Source organism: Cydia fagiglandana, chromosome 24, assembly GCF_963556715.1.
Source record: "Cydia fagiglandana chromosome 24, ilCydFagi1.1, whole genome shotgun sequence".
Taxonomy (NCBI): Eukaryota; Metazoa; Arthropoda; class Insecta; order Lepidoptera; family Tortricidae; genus Cydia; species Cydia fagiglandana.
In genome coordinates, this window is record NC_085955.1 from 10,327,377 (window position 1) to 10,342,273 (window position 14,897).

Below are 14,897 nucleotides of genomic sequence, written 5' to 3' on the forward strand. Positions count from 1 at the left end.
TCTAGTACATGGCACTATCCCTTTCGGCTATTTAGGGTTGACAAAATTCAGGTGATTATCTTATCTGTGGTCATGCATGCAAAAGGAAGTCAAGTGGTGCCAACCCTAATAATTGTTCGGAGCAATGAGTCGAACAGAGCCGAGTTAGACCGAAGAGAGGAGTGTCTCCCAACTCTGACGTCTCGTCGGTTATTCTGACATTGATGATATTGTGATGAATCACTTCAGTAGGTACGATTAGTATTTGTTGTTATAGCGGCCCGGACCACGATCGCGATTTGATTCATCCATCTGTTACATTATTTAAGATTAGACCCTCAGCAACGAATTCAATCAATTGACCAAATGCCGCCATGTATAATCATTATACATCCTATCGCAAATCGCATGCGATTATCGGACGCTTGGAGAGGCCATAATAATCTGTAGAAGCCGAGGTGTATACCTTTATAGGCGTATCCAGACTAGTCAATTTTTCACCAATCTGATTAAATTGCCCGATCGAATCAGGACGTCAAGACGCAAACGCCAATTTGGCTCGCCGAATTCAACCGCCGATTATGACAGATATTACCGATAAAACGGAGTGCGGACGCAAGAATACCAATTTGTGACGCCAGTATTTTTGTTCTGGGGCATTTTTTCAATTTAGAGGGCTCTAATATTAGCATATATCTAAAATTTGTGATTAAATTGGAGATTTACGCCGTCTGGATACTACTTTAAGGTGTCTTTTATCTGTGGCAGGTAGCGTAAGCGCAGCGCAACGTCAACTGTCAGTGTCAGTCATGCTATATTGTGGGCAGAAGCTGAAGGTTATGTTTTCGTATAATTTTTATTTATTATATTTTTTTATTGCTGTTGATCGTAAAAACAGTTATTGGGATACAATAAGTTAATAATTGAGCCAGCATGTCGCTGCATGCGGCGCGCGTGAAGGAGGAGTCGGATACGATGGCAGATGATGGTGAGATTTACGATATTCACTCTTTATAACACTTTAAACTCTCGCGTTTTGTACACATATTCAATTACACAAACGGGTCTACCGCGATATAATTTCATTGTTTTTACCTTTAATTCCGACGTTTCAGCTGAGTTGCACCAGCTGTGGTCACGGAAAGACGTCCCAACAAATTAAAGGTAAAAACAATGAAATTATATCGCGGTAGACCCGTTTGTGTAATTGAATATGTGATATTCACTCTTGTTTTGTACTAGTGATCCAAAAGACTCGAGCCTTTTAATTAGCTCTTATTTAGGGCTCTTGACGCCTAAAAGGCTAAAAGCCTAATTTACTAATTAATTATACTGCCCTGCTAAGCCAAGTGGCGCTATCTCAAAAGAAAATCTATTGCTAATTTATACTTTAGTTTCTATAACTGAGAATTCCATTTTCAAAATCATTTGTTTTTGGGATAGCGCTTTTCGGATTAGCAGGGCAGTATATAAGGCTTTTAAGCGTCAAGAGATGAGGCGAGCCCTAATAAAAGAGCTAAAAGGCGGGTCTTGGATCACTATTTTGTAGTTTCAGTGGTATAATGTTCTTAGAAAGTATATGTTTATAGGTTTTAGGATAAGAAAATAAGTACCATTGACTAAACAAAATCAAAAATGATCTCTTATTGCTTTGTAAATTAGATCTCTCATCTCTGTTTTAACCATAGACCTAGTATTACATAGACGAGCTATACGCGTGCCTCCGTGAGAGACAAAACATACGCAAAGCGACAATATTAAAAACACGTTTTAACATTCCTGACAACTTACCAAAAACAATCTATGTAATTCGGTCGGGTTATTTGTTGCCCACCATAAACAATACTAAATTTTTGGTGGGGAACAAACAAAAAGTGAGACTGTGACAAGGATAAGCAATAATACCGCTTTCTCTGCTACGCCTAGTGAAATTTCCATAAGTGCATCTCGTTCGGTCGTTTGGGAGGGGTCCTCCATGTCATCTCTATGTTATTGTATACCTCTATGGTTTTAACATATATAGGTATAACTGGTATAAGGTTTGTTAGAATATTGTTCAGTTCAAATATGCTTTATTCATGTAGGCCTAGCAACAAGCACTTATGAATTGTATGTATTACATATATATTATCTTAAGCTAATTATCAGAGCAATTTATTGATTAATATTATTCCACAAATAATATTATTGTTTTTCGTCTATATTTCCGTGTTCTTATAACCCGGCAACCTTCAAATCAAGAGTGAACAGGCACCTTCTGGGCGAGCTCGCTCCATCGTAGGCCACGTCTACGCCTCGGCTAGTCTGTGGCCATGAGTAAGCCCATTCATAATAAAAAAAAAAAAAAAACAATAATATTAGATTATTATACAGATCAAAAATACTATTAATTTCACAAAAAGATCGTCAAATTAAAAAAAAAAACAAATATACTAGTAAATTGTATAAAATATAAAATTGTATAAAAATACTAGTCTAGAATATTTCTAGAATAAAATCTAAATGTAAAAAAACGTAATATAAGAAGTACATACATTGGAATATCCATTTCCTCATCATTATGTGTATGGATTAAGGACAATAAGATAACTTGATATAAAGATATATGAAATATAGTTGGTCAAACCAATTTGTCAGTCAGTAAGAACCAGGAAAACTATGCTCATCCTTTTCTTTTGGGTGCTAGTACTAGTGTAAGACAAAGATAGTATGATTCTCTCTGTCTATGATTGAAATGAGACAGTCCTTTGACAAACTATATAATCCATTGTTGCAGTTTTCATTAAGCAGGAGGAATCAGAACTAGATTGTGTGGAACTCCCTTATGTACAGCAATTGAATTGTGTAACAATTGAAGCAGCCATTGTGGATGTAGAATTTGACCCACCAGTCCCACCAGAGCAGGCAGTGGAAGAGGAGCCATACAGCGAAGACTTGAGTGACCCAGCTGTGTACATGAGTAGGCCGGACGAGCTCCTGAAACCGGAGTGTTTGGACATGCCCTTGTGTTCGGACGCCTCGGTCAGTCAGTATGCTGATGTCAAGGACGAGCTTCTACTAGAGCCCGCATGTATTAACTTACCAGCCAGTCAGTTAACCAGCCTATCTAGGGGTAAGTTACAAATTTTATTTACATACACGGTGTAACATGAGGAAACCGAATAATTTTAACCACGCATTTCTGAGGTCAAAAGAAGTAAAAAATGTAATATGAGTTTAGGTCAACTTCGCCAAAAAAAAAAATAGTTTTTTGTTATGTTTTTTCAATTTTTTGAATGTATTTGTACATAAAAAATAAATGTTATTGGTAAACTTGTCACTTAAAATTGATTTTCATATTTTTTTTTTCGTAGAACCTACTTTTTGCAAAGTGTTACTTGTCACTTTTTGACATCTATCAATAAGGATATTTAGACTACGTCCCATAGCAGCAACATCACCATCAAAAAGGCCTTTTACACTATGTAACAATAAAAACTTGTTTTTTTTTAGTTAATAATATCTGAAACTAGGCGAATTTCAAAAAAGTTTATAGGACATTTTGTCTCTAAATATGATCAGGAATACGCTGTTAAAATTATTCGGTTTACTCATGTTACACCGTGTATTTACAAACAAGATATATACAGTGGCATTACTAAAAATTTAATTAATATGTTATTCGTAATTTATTGATCGTTTTTGCTGTTGTAATTATAGCACCGCTGACAATCTCTCTGCTTAGCCTTAAGGTTGACTGGTAGTGAATGCCTTATGGCATTAAGTCCGCCTTTTGTACTATGAGATTTTTCTTTTGTGCAATAAAGATTAAATAAATAAATAAAAGAAATGAATAACTAGCTTAAATCTAAAATAGGCCCTTTAGGCATTGTACCAAGGATGCTGGCGGCATTTCCTCGTTGTGTCGCAATGCTGATACGTTGTGCGAGGTAGCCACCAGCTCATCGGTCACTAGCAACGAGACGCTTCGCGATTTTTGATATGTTCACCTCCTAACTAGTCCAAACAAAGTTACGGAGTCAAAAATTGTGCTCCTAGCATTTCCCTCTACAACGTTTTTAGGGTTCCGTACCCAAAGGGTAAAACGGGACCCTATTACTAAGACTTCGCTGTCCGTCCGTCCGTCCGTCCGTCTGTCACCAGGCTGTATCTCACGAACCGTGATAGCTAGACAGTTGAAATTTTCACAGATGATGTATTTCTGTTGCCGCTATAACAACAAATACTAAAAACAGAATAAAATAAAGATTTAAATGGGGCTCCCATACAACAAACGTGATTTTTGACCAAAGTTAAGCAACGTCGGGAGGGGTCAGTACTTGGATGGGTGACCGTTATTTTTTTTGCTTTTTTGTTTTTTTTTTGCATTGTGGTACGGAACCCTTCGTGCGCGAGTCCGACTCGCACTTGCCCGGTTTTTAAGCATTCATTTCCTGACCTAAATATAAACAAGATAAAATATTAAATTTGGAAAAAGTTACTTATCACCCTTTTTAATTACTTTACAAAATATTGAACTAGCAATTATCATAACCAAAATTTGAGTTATTAACTTTGAAAATGTTCTATTATATCCTCTAGCCGCCCAGAGACCTATAAAAAGGTCTCCTGTTCCATTCTAATTTGAACTTTGTGTTGACAAAATAAAATTTCATTTTGCTTGGCAAGGTTTGACGTATGGGCGGCTAGAGGATATTCTTATTGTAATTGAGTAGCACAAAAATCAGTTTTATATTGTCATCATCATCATAACTTTGTTGAGTTCTCTTGTCGGAAATTAAAAGACTGGCACAAGAAAGAAATGATCGGCGATTGCTCCACCAACAAGAGCAAAGCATTATCCGAGGCACACGCCACCGTTTTAACCTCTAGCCGCCCAGAGACCTATAAAAAGGTCGCCTGTTCCATTCTAATTTGAACTTTATGTTGACAAAATAAAGTTTCATTTTGCTTAGCAAGGTTTGACATATGGGCGGCTAGAGGTTAAGTCGACCGCCAGGTGGCTTGGGTTCGACGACGGTGCCGCCCTTCCACACATCGATTGAAACCACTTTTCTACCCTACCCACATATGTATTACCTAACCCTTTGCCTATGTACTTATGATTGTTTTAATGTAATAAATTTTTGTTGTTTTTTTACTTTTTTTAGAGCAAAGCTCTTATATTGTCATATTAGCTTGTTTCCATACTTTAAGCGGGCTGTATAATGTATATCACTGATATAATAATGAGGTTTTAATTGCCCAATATACTGCCAGTGCCTAATTATTTTAGTTTCTGTTCAAGTTTAACTATAGACCGACCGCTTAAATGAGCCTGCGCCGACTGCGTATGACGACTAACCCCGGCTACACACGTTAACGATAAATCGTAGCGATTAAACTGTGCAGTCCGATTTGCGCAGTTTTATCTGCCGTGTGTATTACAAATCGTTACGATAATCGACAACGATTTGTCATACACACGGTAGATAAAACTGCGCAAATTGGACTGCACAGTTTAATCGTTACGATTTATAGTTACGTGTGTAGCCGGCATTAGTCGTCCTACACCGTCGCCCCCGTACCGCGCAGGCGAGCACTCATTTAAGCGGTCAGTCTATAATCTGCTTTTTGGAGTATGAACGCTAGCCCCTACTTAAATGGTAATAGCAAAGTGTTGCAAATGTAACATTGCCCATCAAATATGGTTAGGATTTTGCAGATTGTATTAAAAAAATTAACCAAGGCGCAAGACAAAGTAAATGTATAAAAGGCAAACTTAGTGCGAGTACAAGTTGCGAGAATAGAGCGTTACGTTTTAGATACAAAACTTCTGCCCACTATATGAACAATACAAAAACCATGTTTCAGATACATCTCATGTTATTTTAGCGTGTCGTTTTAAAGTAAACGCGTAACTTCGATTGTATGGGAGTGGCATTTGGAGATTGTTCGTTAAGGGGCCCACTGATTAACAGTCCGCCGGACGGTATCGGCCTGTCAGTTAGAACAAAATTTTGACAGTTCCGAACAACTGACAGGCCCATACCGTCCGGCGGACTGTTAATCAGTGGGCCCCTTTAGACTCTTAGCTTCAGCTGGCGAGAACCTGTGTTTTTATATTCTATATACAAATCGACAGTTTTTCATTTGCCAATAAATTGGCCAACTAAGCTTTTGTACCAATTTTCTACTAAAATTGTTTGTATGAACTCTTATGTGGCATTCGATTATGTTACAGATAAATTTAATCCCGTTCTGACCGACTGCTGCGTCCGAATAGAACGCTGTGTGGCTGCAGAAAAAGCATTGAAGCAACAAATGGCAGAATTATATCAAATATATGTCAAGGAAAATAGAATGCAGACACGAACGAGAGACGACGAAGACTTTCTTTGCGGAAAGTGCAAACAGAACGAAAAATTCGAGTTCTGTGAAGTTTGTAATATGAACATGCGCGCTCTTAACCAATTAAGGAATTTGCGCGGTAATCGACATACCGATAAAACAACTTATACTTGTGAAATATGCCGCGAACAATTCCAAGAAATTAAAGATTTGTATCAGCATAAATTTGTTGTTCATGGAATATATAAAATTCTTCAGATGAAGAATCCAACAGGTAAGGATAAAAACTCATTTCTCTCTCAAACCAAATAAATGAAAAATCCAGAATTCGCCACTGAAATTTGAACCTTTAGCGCAGGGAATAGAGTTGATTTTGGTTTTGTTTCAAAATTTAACAAAACAAATGCGACTCTGTTCCAAATGAATATGATTTAAATTTCATCGAACTGAGTAAGTACTATAGGTAGGACATTGGGCCTTAGGAGGATATGTAAAATTAACTTAAAACTGAGTGCGCTCTCGGGACACAAAAACGTGCAACGTAAAAAAGTAACATGTCTGCGAAATACGTAAAAAATACACACAGTTAACTCTTCAGAAACTAAAAACACAAATTCATACATTAATTCTGTATTTAAGTAGGCCTCAAGGGCTCTTTCACAAGTCAATACAACATTTCAAGTGACATGAAAAATACATAGCATACTCGTACAGTCACCTGTAATAATATATTACACAACGAAGGCAGCAAAAATATCTGACACGATCTTATTTGTAGAGCCATAAGAGCGTGTCACGTATTTTTGCGGTCTTCGTTGTGTAATATATTATTGCAGGTGACTGTACATACCTACATTATAATAATCTTTTCAACACACTTGCTCGTAACGTGGAAGTTATTGAACCGCTTTTAGGCTCATAGCCCTATAGATATTACGCACGCGTGCTTTTTCATTATATTATAGCACTTGTTAGGTAATGAATGATAATCTGACTGACTTAAGAAGGTAACTGATTGCTAGTAATAAGTATGGAAAGGGAGCCTTCTTAAATTGGTCGAGTAGATTTTATATATTCGGCGCCCCCTTTCTGCATTGCATGGTAATGTAAATTTCAACTTTAATAGCTGTCAATAGAGTTGAATATCATATCCGCCATATCGTCGGCCTAAGTCGCAAACCTCGTAACTCCATTTCAAGGAAATTAGTAATTGCTACCTTGGACAACAATATTTAACTATAGTCGTAAACCTCGTAACTCCCCCGGAGGAGTTCCGAGGTTTGCGACTTAGGGCCCCCCCACATCTGGCGTCTTTCGAGCGTCGGCGTCTACAATTCTATGGCCGACCTCGACGCAACGTCGACGCAGCGTCGACGCAACTGCGCAGCGACGTCATTTTCCATAGCGCTGGACCGACGCCGACAGACGCTGACGCTCGAAAGACGCCAGATGTGGGGGGGGCCTAAAACTTAAAATAAATAATTACTACACTAAAACAGATGTATAGTCTGTATGGTTAGTATTAATAATAGCATTAAAGTTAACTTTTTCACAGTAACAGATTCTTAATAACATTTTCAGAGTTCTACAGCGCATACTTGTCTCGTGTGTATTCGAACGAGACCATGAGTGGAAGCACATCCAACTTACTTAACACTACTAACGTCAATACGGGTAAGTGTGGCTGGCCTTCACTTTGGAGTTGATATAGACATTGTATGGACTCACAACTTCATATACCGGGTGTGGAACATGAGCAAATAATTAAAACATAGATTGTACTCCTCAAAGGGTGACACTTGTTCAACAAATTTTAAAAATTATGAAGTATTTAGACTCCCTATTTTTCATACAAAATAAATATTATATTCAATGGACGCCATCGCCATGCCATATCATTGTGATTGACGTTTCTTGTCAAGCCTTAAACATAACAAAATTCGCAATATATTGCGTCTTTGAATAACCTTTCAATTGTATTAAAAATCAAAGTACAAGTTATTTTCAAAAGTCGCTGAACAAATGTTGATCAGTATGAGGAGTACAGCCTGCAGTTAAATTTTTTGCTCATATTACAGGCCACACCCGGTATATGCTACTTGTAGTTTTCACGCCCTCTAGCACAGAATAAACAATAGTACATACTAGGTACATAAGACTCACTCTCTAAAAAAACGCGTCTGTTACGATCAGCACGTATATGGCCGCTAGGTGGCGACAGCGCCACGCGCGGCTTATGGCTTTCCCCAAAATTGGGACGAATGTACTTTTAGCTACCTGTAGCAAAGCGACGAAATCGCGGAGTGAGCCACGCCTGCCTCTAGTAAATCTCCTGGCTGGTTTGATACTGCACGCCGTTGTATGGGATACCTACAAGCGTTGTAGGAGGGAAATTCTACGCTGCCGCGCTTCACTTGGAGAAACATTTCTCTAAAACTATACCTATTATGGCATGTGATATATCATTTTCGGATGAATTAAGGATGAGGAACCTATGCGATCGATGCAGCGTCGAACTTCCCCTCTCCCCCACTGAATTAGAGGTGGCTCTCGACGGCTCCCGGTCTGTATCTGCTCAAGACCAGCTAAGAATCAACTGTGCCAAGTTTCAGCGCATAGTCACAAAGTGCAAGGTGTCGTGCACTATCACGATAACATTTTGACGACCGGTCTGGCCTAGTGGGTAGTGACCCTGCCTGCGAAGCCGATGGTCCTGGGTTCGAATCCCAGTAAGGGCATTTATTTGTGTGATGAACACTAATATTTGTTCCTGAGTCATGGGTGTTATCGATGTATATAAGTGTGTATTTATCTATATAAGTATGTATATCGACGCCTAGCACTCATAGTACAAGCTTTGCTTAGTTTGGGGCTAGGTTGATCCGTGTAAGATGTCCCCAATATTTATTTATTTATTATTAAACCAGCTATCCCATCAATAAGCGAACATAATCGTTTCAAGTTGCCTACAATTTTGTTTCAGATGAAAAATTTCCAATCGAATACAAGAAGACATATGCCAGAGAAGTAATGCCATTTAAAATTGGTACCGACTTAGTAAAACCAGAAAATATGATACCTAAAGCCGTATCAGACTACGAACGTACGAGAAAACCCTACAGCTGCAAAGTGTGTAACAAACCCGCTAAGAATGAAAAACTTTGTGTTCAATGTTTGAAAGAAAGGCTGATACGTAATCTGTTTGTGAAAAAGGCTAGAGTCAAAAATAAGTTTTTAGGCAATAAGACAGTATTGAAAATCAAGCGACCACAACATTTGCGTAAAGAAAAGCTCCAAACGGGCCTTAGAAGTGAGTAACGAAACATTTTTATTACTACATTATTTGAAAATTTGTATTTGTATGCCCCAATTTGTATTTAGTACTAAAATAAAATTAATTAAACAAAATCACCTTGGTCTAACTCTATAGTCTGTATCTTCAGGTATTTAAAAAAGAGTAAACAAAATGTACCCTCAAATGGCTTCTTAAGCCAGTTGAAGGTAGATGAAAACATTACATGTCATGAACAAATAATGTAGGTTAAAGTCAGGTCGTTCAGTGACAGGTCCAGGTGGTTTTGTATTTGGTTGGTTAATCAAGAAATGTTATAACTACCCGAAAATGTACAAATTATTTGTTTACTTTTATTTAAGAACCTAAAGATACAGAGTGTATTTATGTTACATAATTATATTATTTTCAGAACAACCAAAGTTTAGAAAAATAGAAACGCGGGAATGCTTCGTCCGGCTAGAGCGCTGCGAAGCCGCGGAGCAAGCATTATGGCCCAAAATTGACGCCGTAAGATCACTAAAATCCGAAATTGTTGCGGAAAATACAGTAATGTGGTCACCCCAATCTAATCTGACATCTGACAAGAGTGAAGAACGTTGCTGCAATATGTGTAGAACGAAGACGCCACCAGGTGTCAGGTTCTGTGCTCCATGTGAGAAGATACAGGCAGAGAATTTTTTAATTGCGCTAAAAAATGGATTATATAGTAAGCGAGCCAGGAATAGACTTCCATGACCAATCTCTAGGGAGAAAATTCGTATAGTGGCTAACGGGCTTAACGGCTACGCATGATGAACTCTCGTGGACGTCAGCTGCCGCTTCGCTGGTGGGTTGAGGAATGGCAGCCACGGAAAAAAATAATAAATAAATAAAATACAAAGAAAATATAGCATAAAGGCGTAAATAAATAAAAAAAATACAATAACGTGGCCACACCAATCTAATCTGACATCTGGCAAGAGTGAAGAACGGTGCTGCACTATGTGTAAAACGAAGACGCCACTATGTATATCGGAGCGGCCGAGGTGTTCACAAAATCTGAACACGCACTCTGACGCCTTGACAATAGAGGCGTGTTCAGATATTTGTGAGCACCTTGGCCGCTCCGATATATCTGATGGCGTAAAGTATCCAGTGTAAAAATAAGGGTGTACTCAACTACTCATCATCCTTAAAAGTAAGGCCCATCCCATACACAGAAAACCAAGACTGATGTATGGAGTGAGCACTATGTGTTTACTATATTTCTCTATGTTATTATAGTGGTATAGTCGCACCAATAAAAGTGTGCAGCGGAATTGATAGCCCACGCAGTGGAAGTGTTATTTATGCATCATAATTTCATAGAAGTTTGACGTTTAAAATGACACTTGCACTGCGTGGGCTATCAAAATCGCTGCAGACTTTTTACGGTCTAACTCTAATAATTTTTTTAAGATTAGAAACTTGTAGCGCAGGTAACAAAAGTTATTATTATTATTATGTACATTAACCATATCTCTGCCCAGTGGCGGATTTGCAGTCTTTGCCGCCCTAGGCCCCAGGCCCTGTAGCCGCCCCTTTCAAGGCACCCATAATATTGACTACATTTTGAGTTATTTCTTGTTACCATCAGCGAATTTTTTGTCACAATGTGCCGCCCCTAAATATCTTGCCGCCCTAGGCCCGGGCCTACTGTGCCTTAGGGCAAATCCGCCACTGTCTCTGCCCCTTCGTTTGACTTTTGATTTTCTGTTTATTAGAAGCGAAGAATAAAATATCTAAAAATTCCTCCGTATGTTTTTTTCCTTAAGCAATACGAGTGTGGAGGGGGCTAAAGAGTAAAGTAAGTATGCTTAAGGCAGTCCAGACGGCCTGATCAAATCAACCGATTTGATCAGAAAAGAAATTGGCGCCAATCTCCAATTTTACCATCAATTTTCGATTTATAGTGATATTTGAGCTCGAAATTTAAAAAATGCATCCAATTGTGAATAATACTTTCACATTGATATCCGGAGGTCACAGATTCAAACCCCGGCTCGTACCAATGAGTTTTTCGGAACTTATGTACGAAATATCATTGATATTTGCCAGTCGATTTTCGGTGAAGGAAAACATCGTGAGGAAACCGGACTAATCCCAATAAGGTCTAGTTTACCCTCTGGGTTGGAAGGTCAGATGGCAATCGCTTTCGTAAAAACTAGTGCCTACGCCAATTCTCGGGATTAGTTGCCAAGCGGACCCCAGGCTCCCAAGAGCCATGGTAGAATGCCAGGATAACGCGAGGATGAAGATGAAGAAGATTCTTGCGACGGCATCTCCACTGTAAAGCCAGTCCAGACGCATAATCAAATCGGCCGATTTGATGAAGAAATTGGTGTCAATCTCCAATTGTAACATCTAAAGAGCCCTATAAAATTACGTTTCGTTGCTTAGTCTGTGGTGGCAAACTGTCAATGTCAGTCAACTTTTATAGGTTATGCTAGGACTTGATATTGTTTGTTTGATTACATTTTACCTTATAGTTATTTATCTTACCTGTGTGAGGTATTTTAAATTGTTCATCAGTTATTGAATCATCAGATCGGACTTACGTTGTATTGTATTCTGTTCATGTCCCTTACATTAACTATTAACTTTAATTTTTACCGAAATAAAATAAATAAAAATCGTTTATTTCCGAAAAATATTCCCTTGGATACAGTTTTTCTGACCTCCACACTAGGCAATAACTGTCCCGTGAAAGAGAGATTGATAATCTTAAATAGAATATCTAGATCTTAAATGTCCAGTAATTAAATAATGCTAATAACGAGCAAGTGACAACTTTGAATGAAATAAAAAATAAAAAAATAACAGTGTGTTTTACTGGTAGACTGGTAGTACGTGAGTACGTGATGTGGGCGGAGGCGCGCGTGAAGCAGGAGCCTGCGGGCGAGGTCGGGGCGCGCGGGGAGCCCGCCGAGCAGCGAGTGAATCAAGGTGAGCCCCGGAGAGCATATATCTTGTCAGGCACAAAACAAGCCTTCATGAGCCTGCTGCGGGAATAAGTCAATTTGCGTAGGATTTATTTATTTCGATACGATAGAAACAATAATAGTTACCTAGTACAGTCAGCATCCAAGAGATAGTGATGGCCAAATATTTTTAAACACACCTTTGTTACCCTAAAAATGAGGATATATTTGGCCACTTGGCATAAAGTAGTTTAAGGCTACTCTATATCTGTGTACTCTGTAGCACACGAACATATCCAACAACAGAGCTGAAACAGTCGCCGTGGTGGAAACGGGCCGGGAGAGAGTATAGTTCATAGTATATGTAAGATTGTCCCCAAATATGCAAAGTTAAAATTATAATACTACTTAAAACCACTTTGACTTCGGTCGAACTCGGCTACATTCGGCTCAGCATTGCTCTGAGCAATTATCAGGGTTGGCACCACTTGACGTCCTTTTGCGTGCACAACCACAGATAAAATAATCACTTGAATTTTAACAACCCTTAATAGCCAAAAGGGATAGTCCCATACAAAAAGGGCTGTCAAACTTCGATTTTGTACAGTCAACTGACCAAACCACCACCGACATTGGCAAATTCACCCTGTGCAAAATTGCAGGGAGTAAGCCAGAAAAAAAAAAAAACTAAAAGTATGGGTGCACAAGTCATCTCAAAAATATGTCCCATAGATCTTATGTCAGCGAATTAAGAACTATGGGACATATTTTTGAATAAGTTGGCTACACCCATATTTTTACAGTTGACTGTAGGAAGAGTCCTTTCTGTATGGTAGTACTATTACTTATTCTGTGCTTATACTAAGTTTGATCTTACAAGTGATAACCGATTAAGCCGTGGAGCGCCCCAGAATTACCGTAGTATGGAACTCCTATACTAGTTACCAGCACACATATGACAGTAGGGCGCTCCACGGGTTAAATATTAAACACATATTTTTGCACACATTTACTAAAATACTTATAGCCGGGTACTCACTAGCGAGCTGTAACTGTAACCGTTGCATGTACTGTAACCAAAAAACATAGTGTGTACGTGGTTCGCAAACCTGCTGCGAGCGGTACGCGAGCGGCTCGCAGCGAGCCGACATCTACAACGTACTCATTTCTGAACCCGTAACGTTGCACGTAACTGTAACAGTTACTGTTGCCAAAAACATAGTGTGTACGTAGCTCGCGAGCCTGCAACGAACGCTACACGAGCGGCTCGCAGCGAACCGACGTTTACAACGTACTCATTTCTGAACCCGTAACGTTGCACGTAACTGTAACTGTTACTGTTGCCAAAAACATAGTGTGTACGTGCTCGCGAGCCTGCAACGAACGCTACACGAGCGGCTCGCAGCGATCCGACGGTTGTCGGTTTTTGTCGCGAACCAAAGGACGCTTGCACTGCGCTCATGGACGTCAAGATTAGTTGTTGCTAGCCGCTGCGAACCAGCTATATATCGAGTATTTATTCGTCATGAGTGAATGGTCACAGGATAAATGTATTTTTCACATCACCTATTCGGAAAAAGGCTTTTACTTCCCTGCAAATAGGAGGGATCAAAGTGGCACTTTTCTTCCCTGCTAGGAGGGATCAAAGTGGCACTTTTCTTCCCTGCTAGGAGGGATCAAAGTGGCACTTTTCTGTTCAAGCACACTATTTTTAATTTTTTTTTGCACATTATTTTTTTAGCTTAAATAATCTGTTTAAGCATCAGATTGTGTCAACACTAAGATTTTTTTATTTTCCTCATAGGTAGTTGATGTGAAAAGCAGTATATGTCACACGGTATCAAAATTATTTCGTCTTGGGCGTTAACACTTGAATCCCTCATTACGCTCAGGATTCTACTTTAGAATCCCTCACTACGTTCGGGATTCTATTGTAGAATCCATCGCTTCATTCAGGATTCAATATACGCCCTTGACGGAAATATATCATTTTGATCCCTTGTAACACAAACTACTATTGCTGATAGACGCCTACAGGGAAAATAGTGTACTATGTAGTGTATTCTATGGAACTACTTTCCCGATAAATTCTATGAATCCCACATCTTCGTGGCCGTTTATGATCATCGAGTAGGCATCTAGTATGTATTCTGCACATGCGCAAAATACTCGTCCGACATCGTGGAGTTACAAACCAAAACTCAGGATAGATCCGGCTTCCAGCGGCTTGGCCTTCTCGTACACACTAGAACCTCGTTACTGTATCTGTTCGGTTACAGTTACAGCTCGCAAAATGAGTACACTCGGTGAAAGCGTTCCGCCGACTTCGCGAGCCGAAACTGTAACATGCGTAC

General features: G+C 39.1%; 1 protein-coding gene across 1 annotated transcript; it reads left to right on the top strand.

Annotated features, from left to right (window-relative positions):
* The first annotated feature begins 806 nt into the window (after nucleotides 1-806).
* On the top strand, nucleotides 807-10,657 carry LOC134676389 (uncharacterized). The gene is made up of 6 exons (XM_063534771.1): nucleotides 807-967; nucleotides 2,756-3,091; nucleotides 6,203-6,583; nucleotides 7,891-7,983; nucleotides 9,293-9,619; nucleotides 10,014-10,657. Exons 1-6 carry the CDS (start codon nucleotides 913-915, stop codon nucleotides 10,337-10,339), a joined length of 1,518 nt encoding a protein of 505 aa, XP_063390841.1. The 5' UTR covers nucleotides 807-912; the 3' UTR covers nucleotides 10,340-10,657.
* The last annotated feature ends 4,240 nt before the right edge of the window (nucleotides 10,658-14,897 follow it).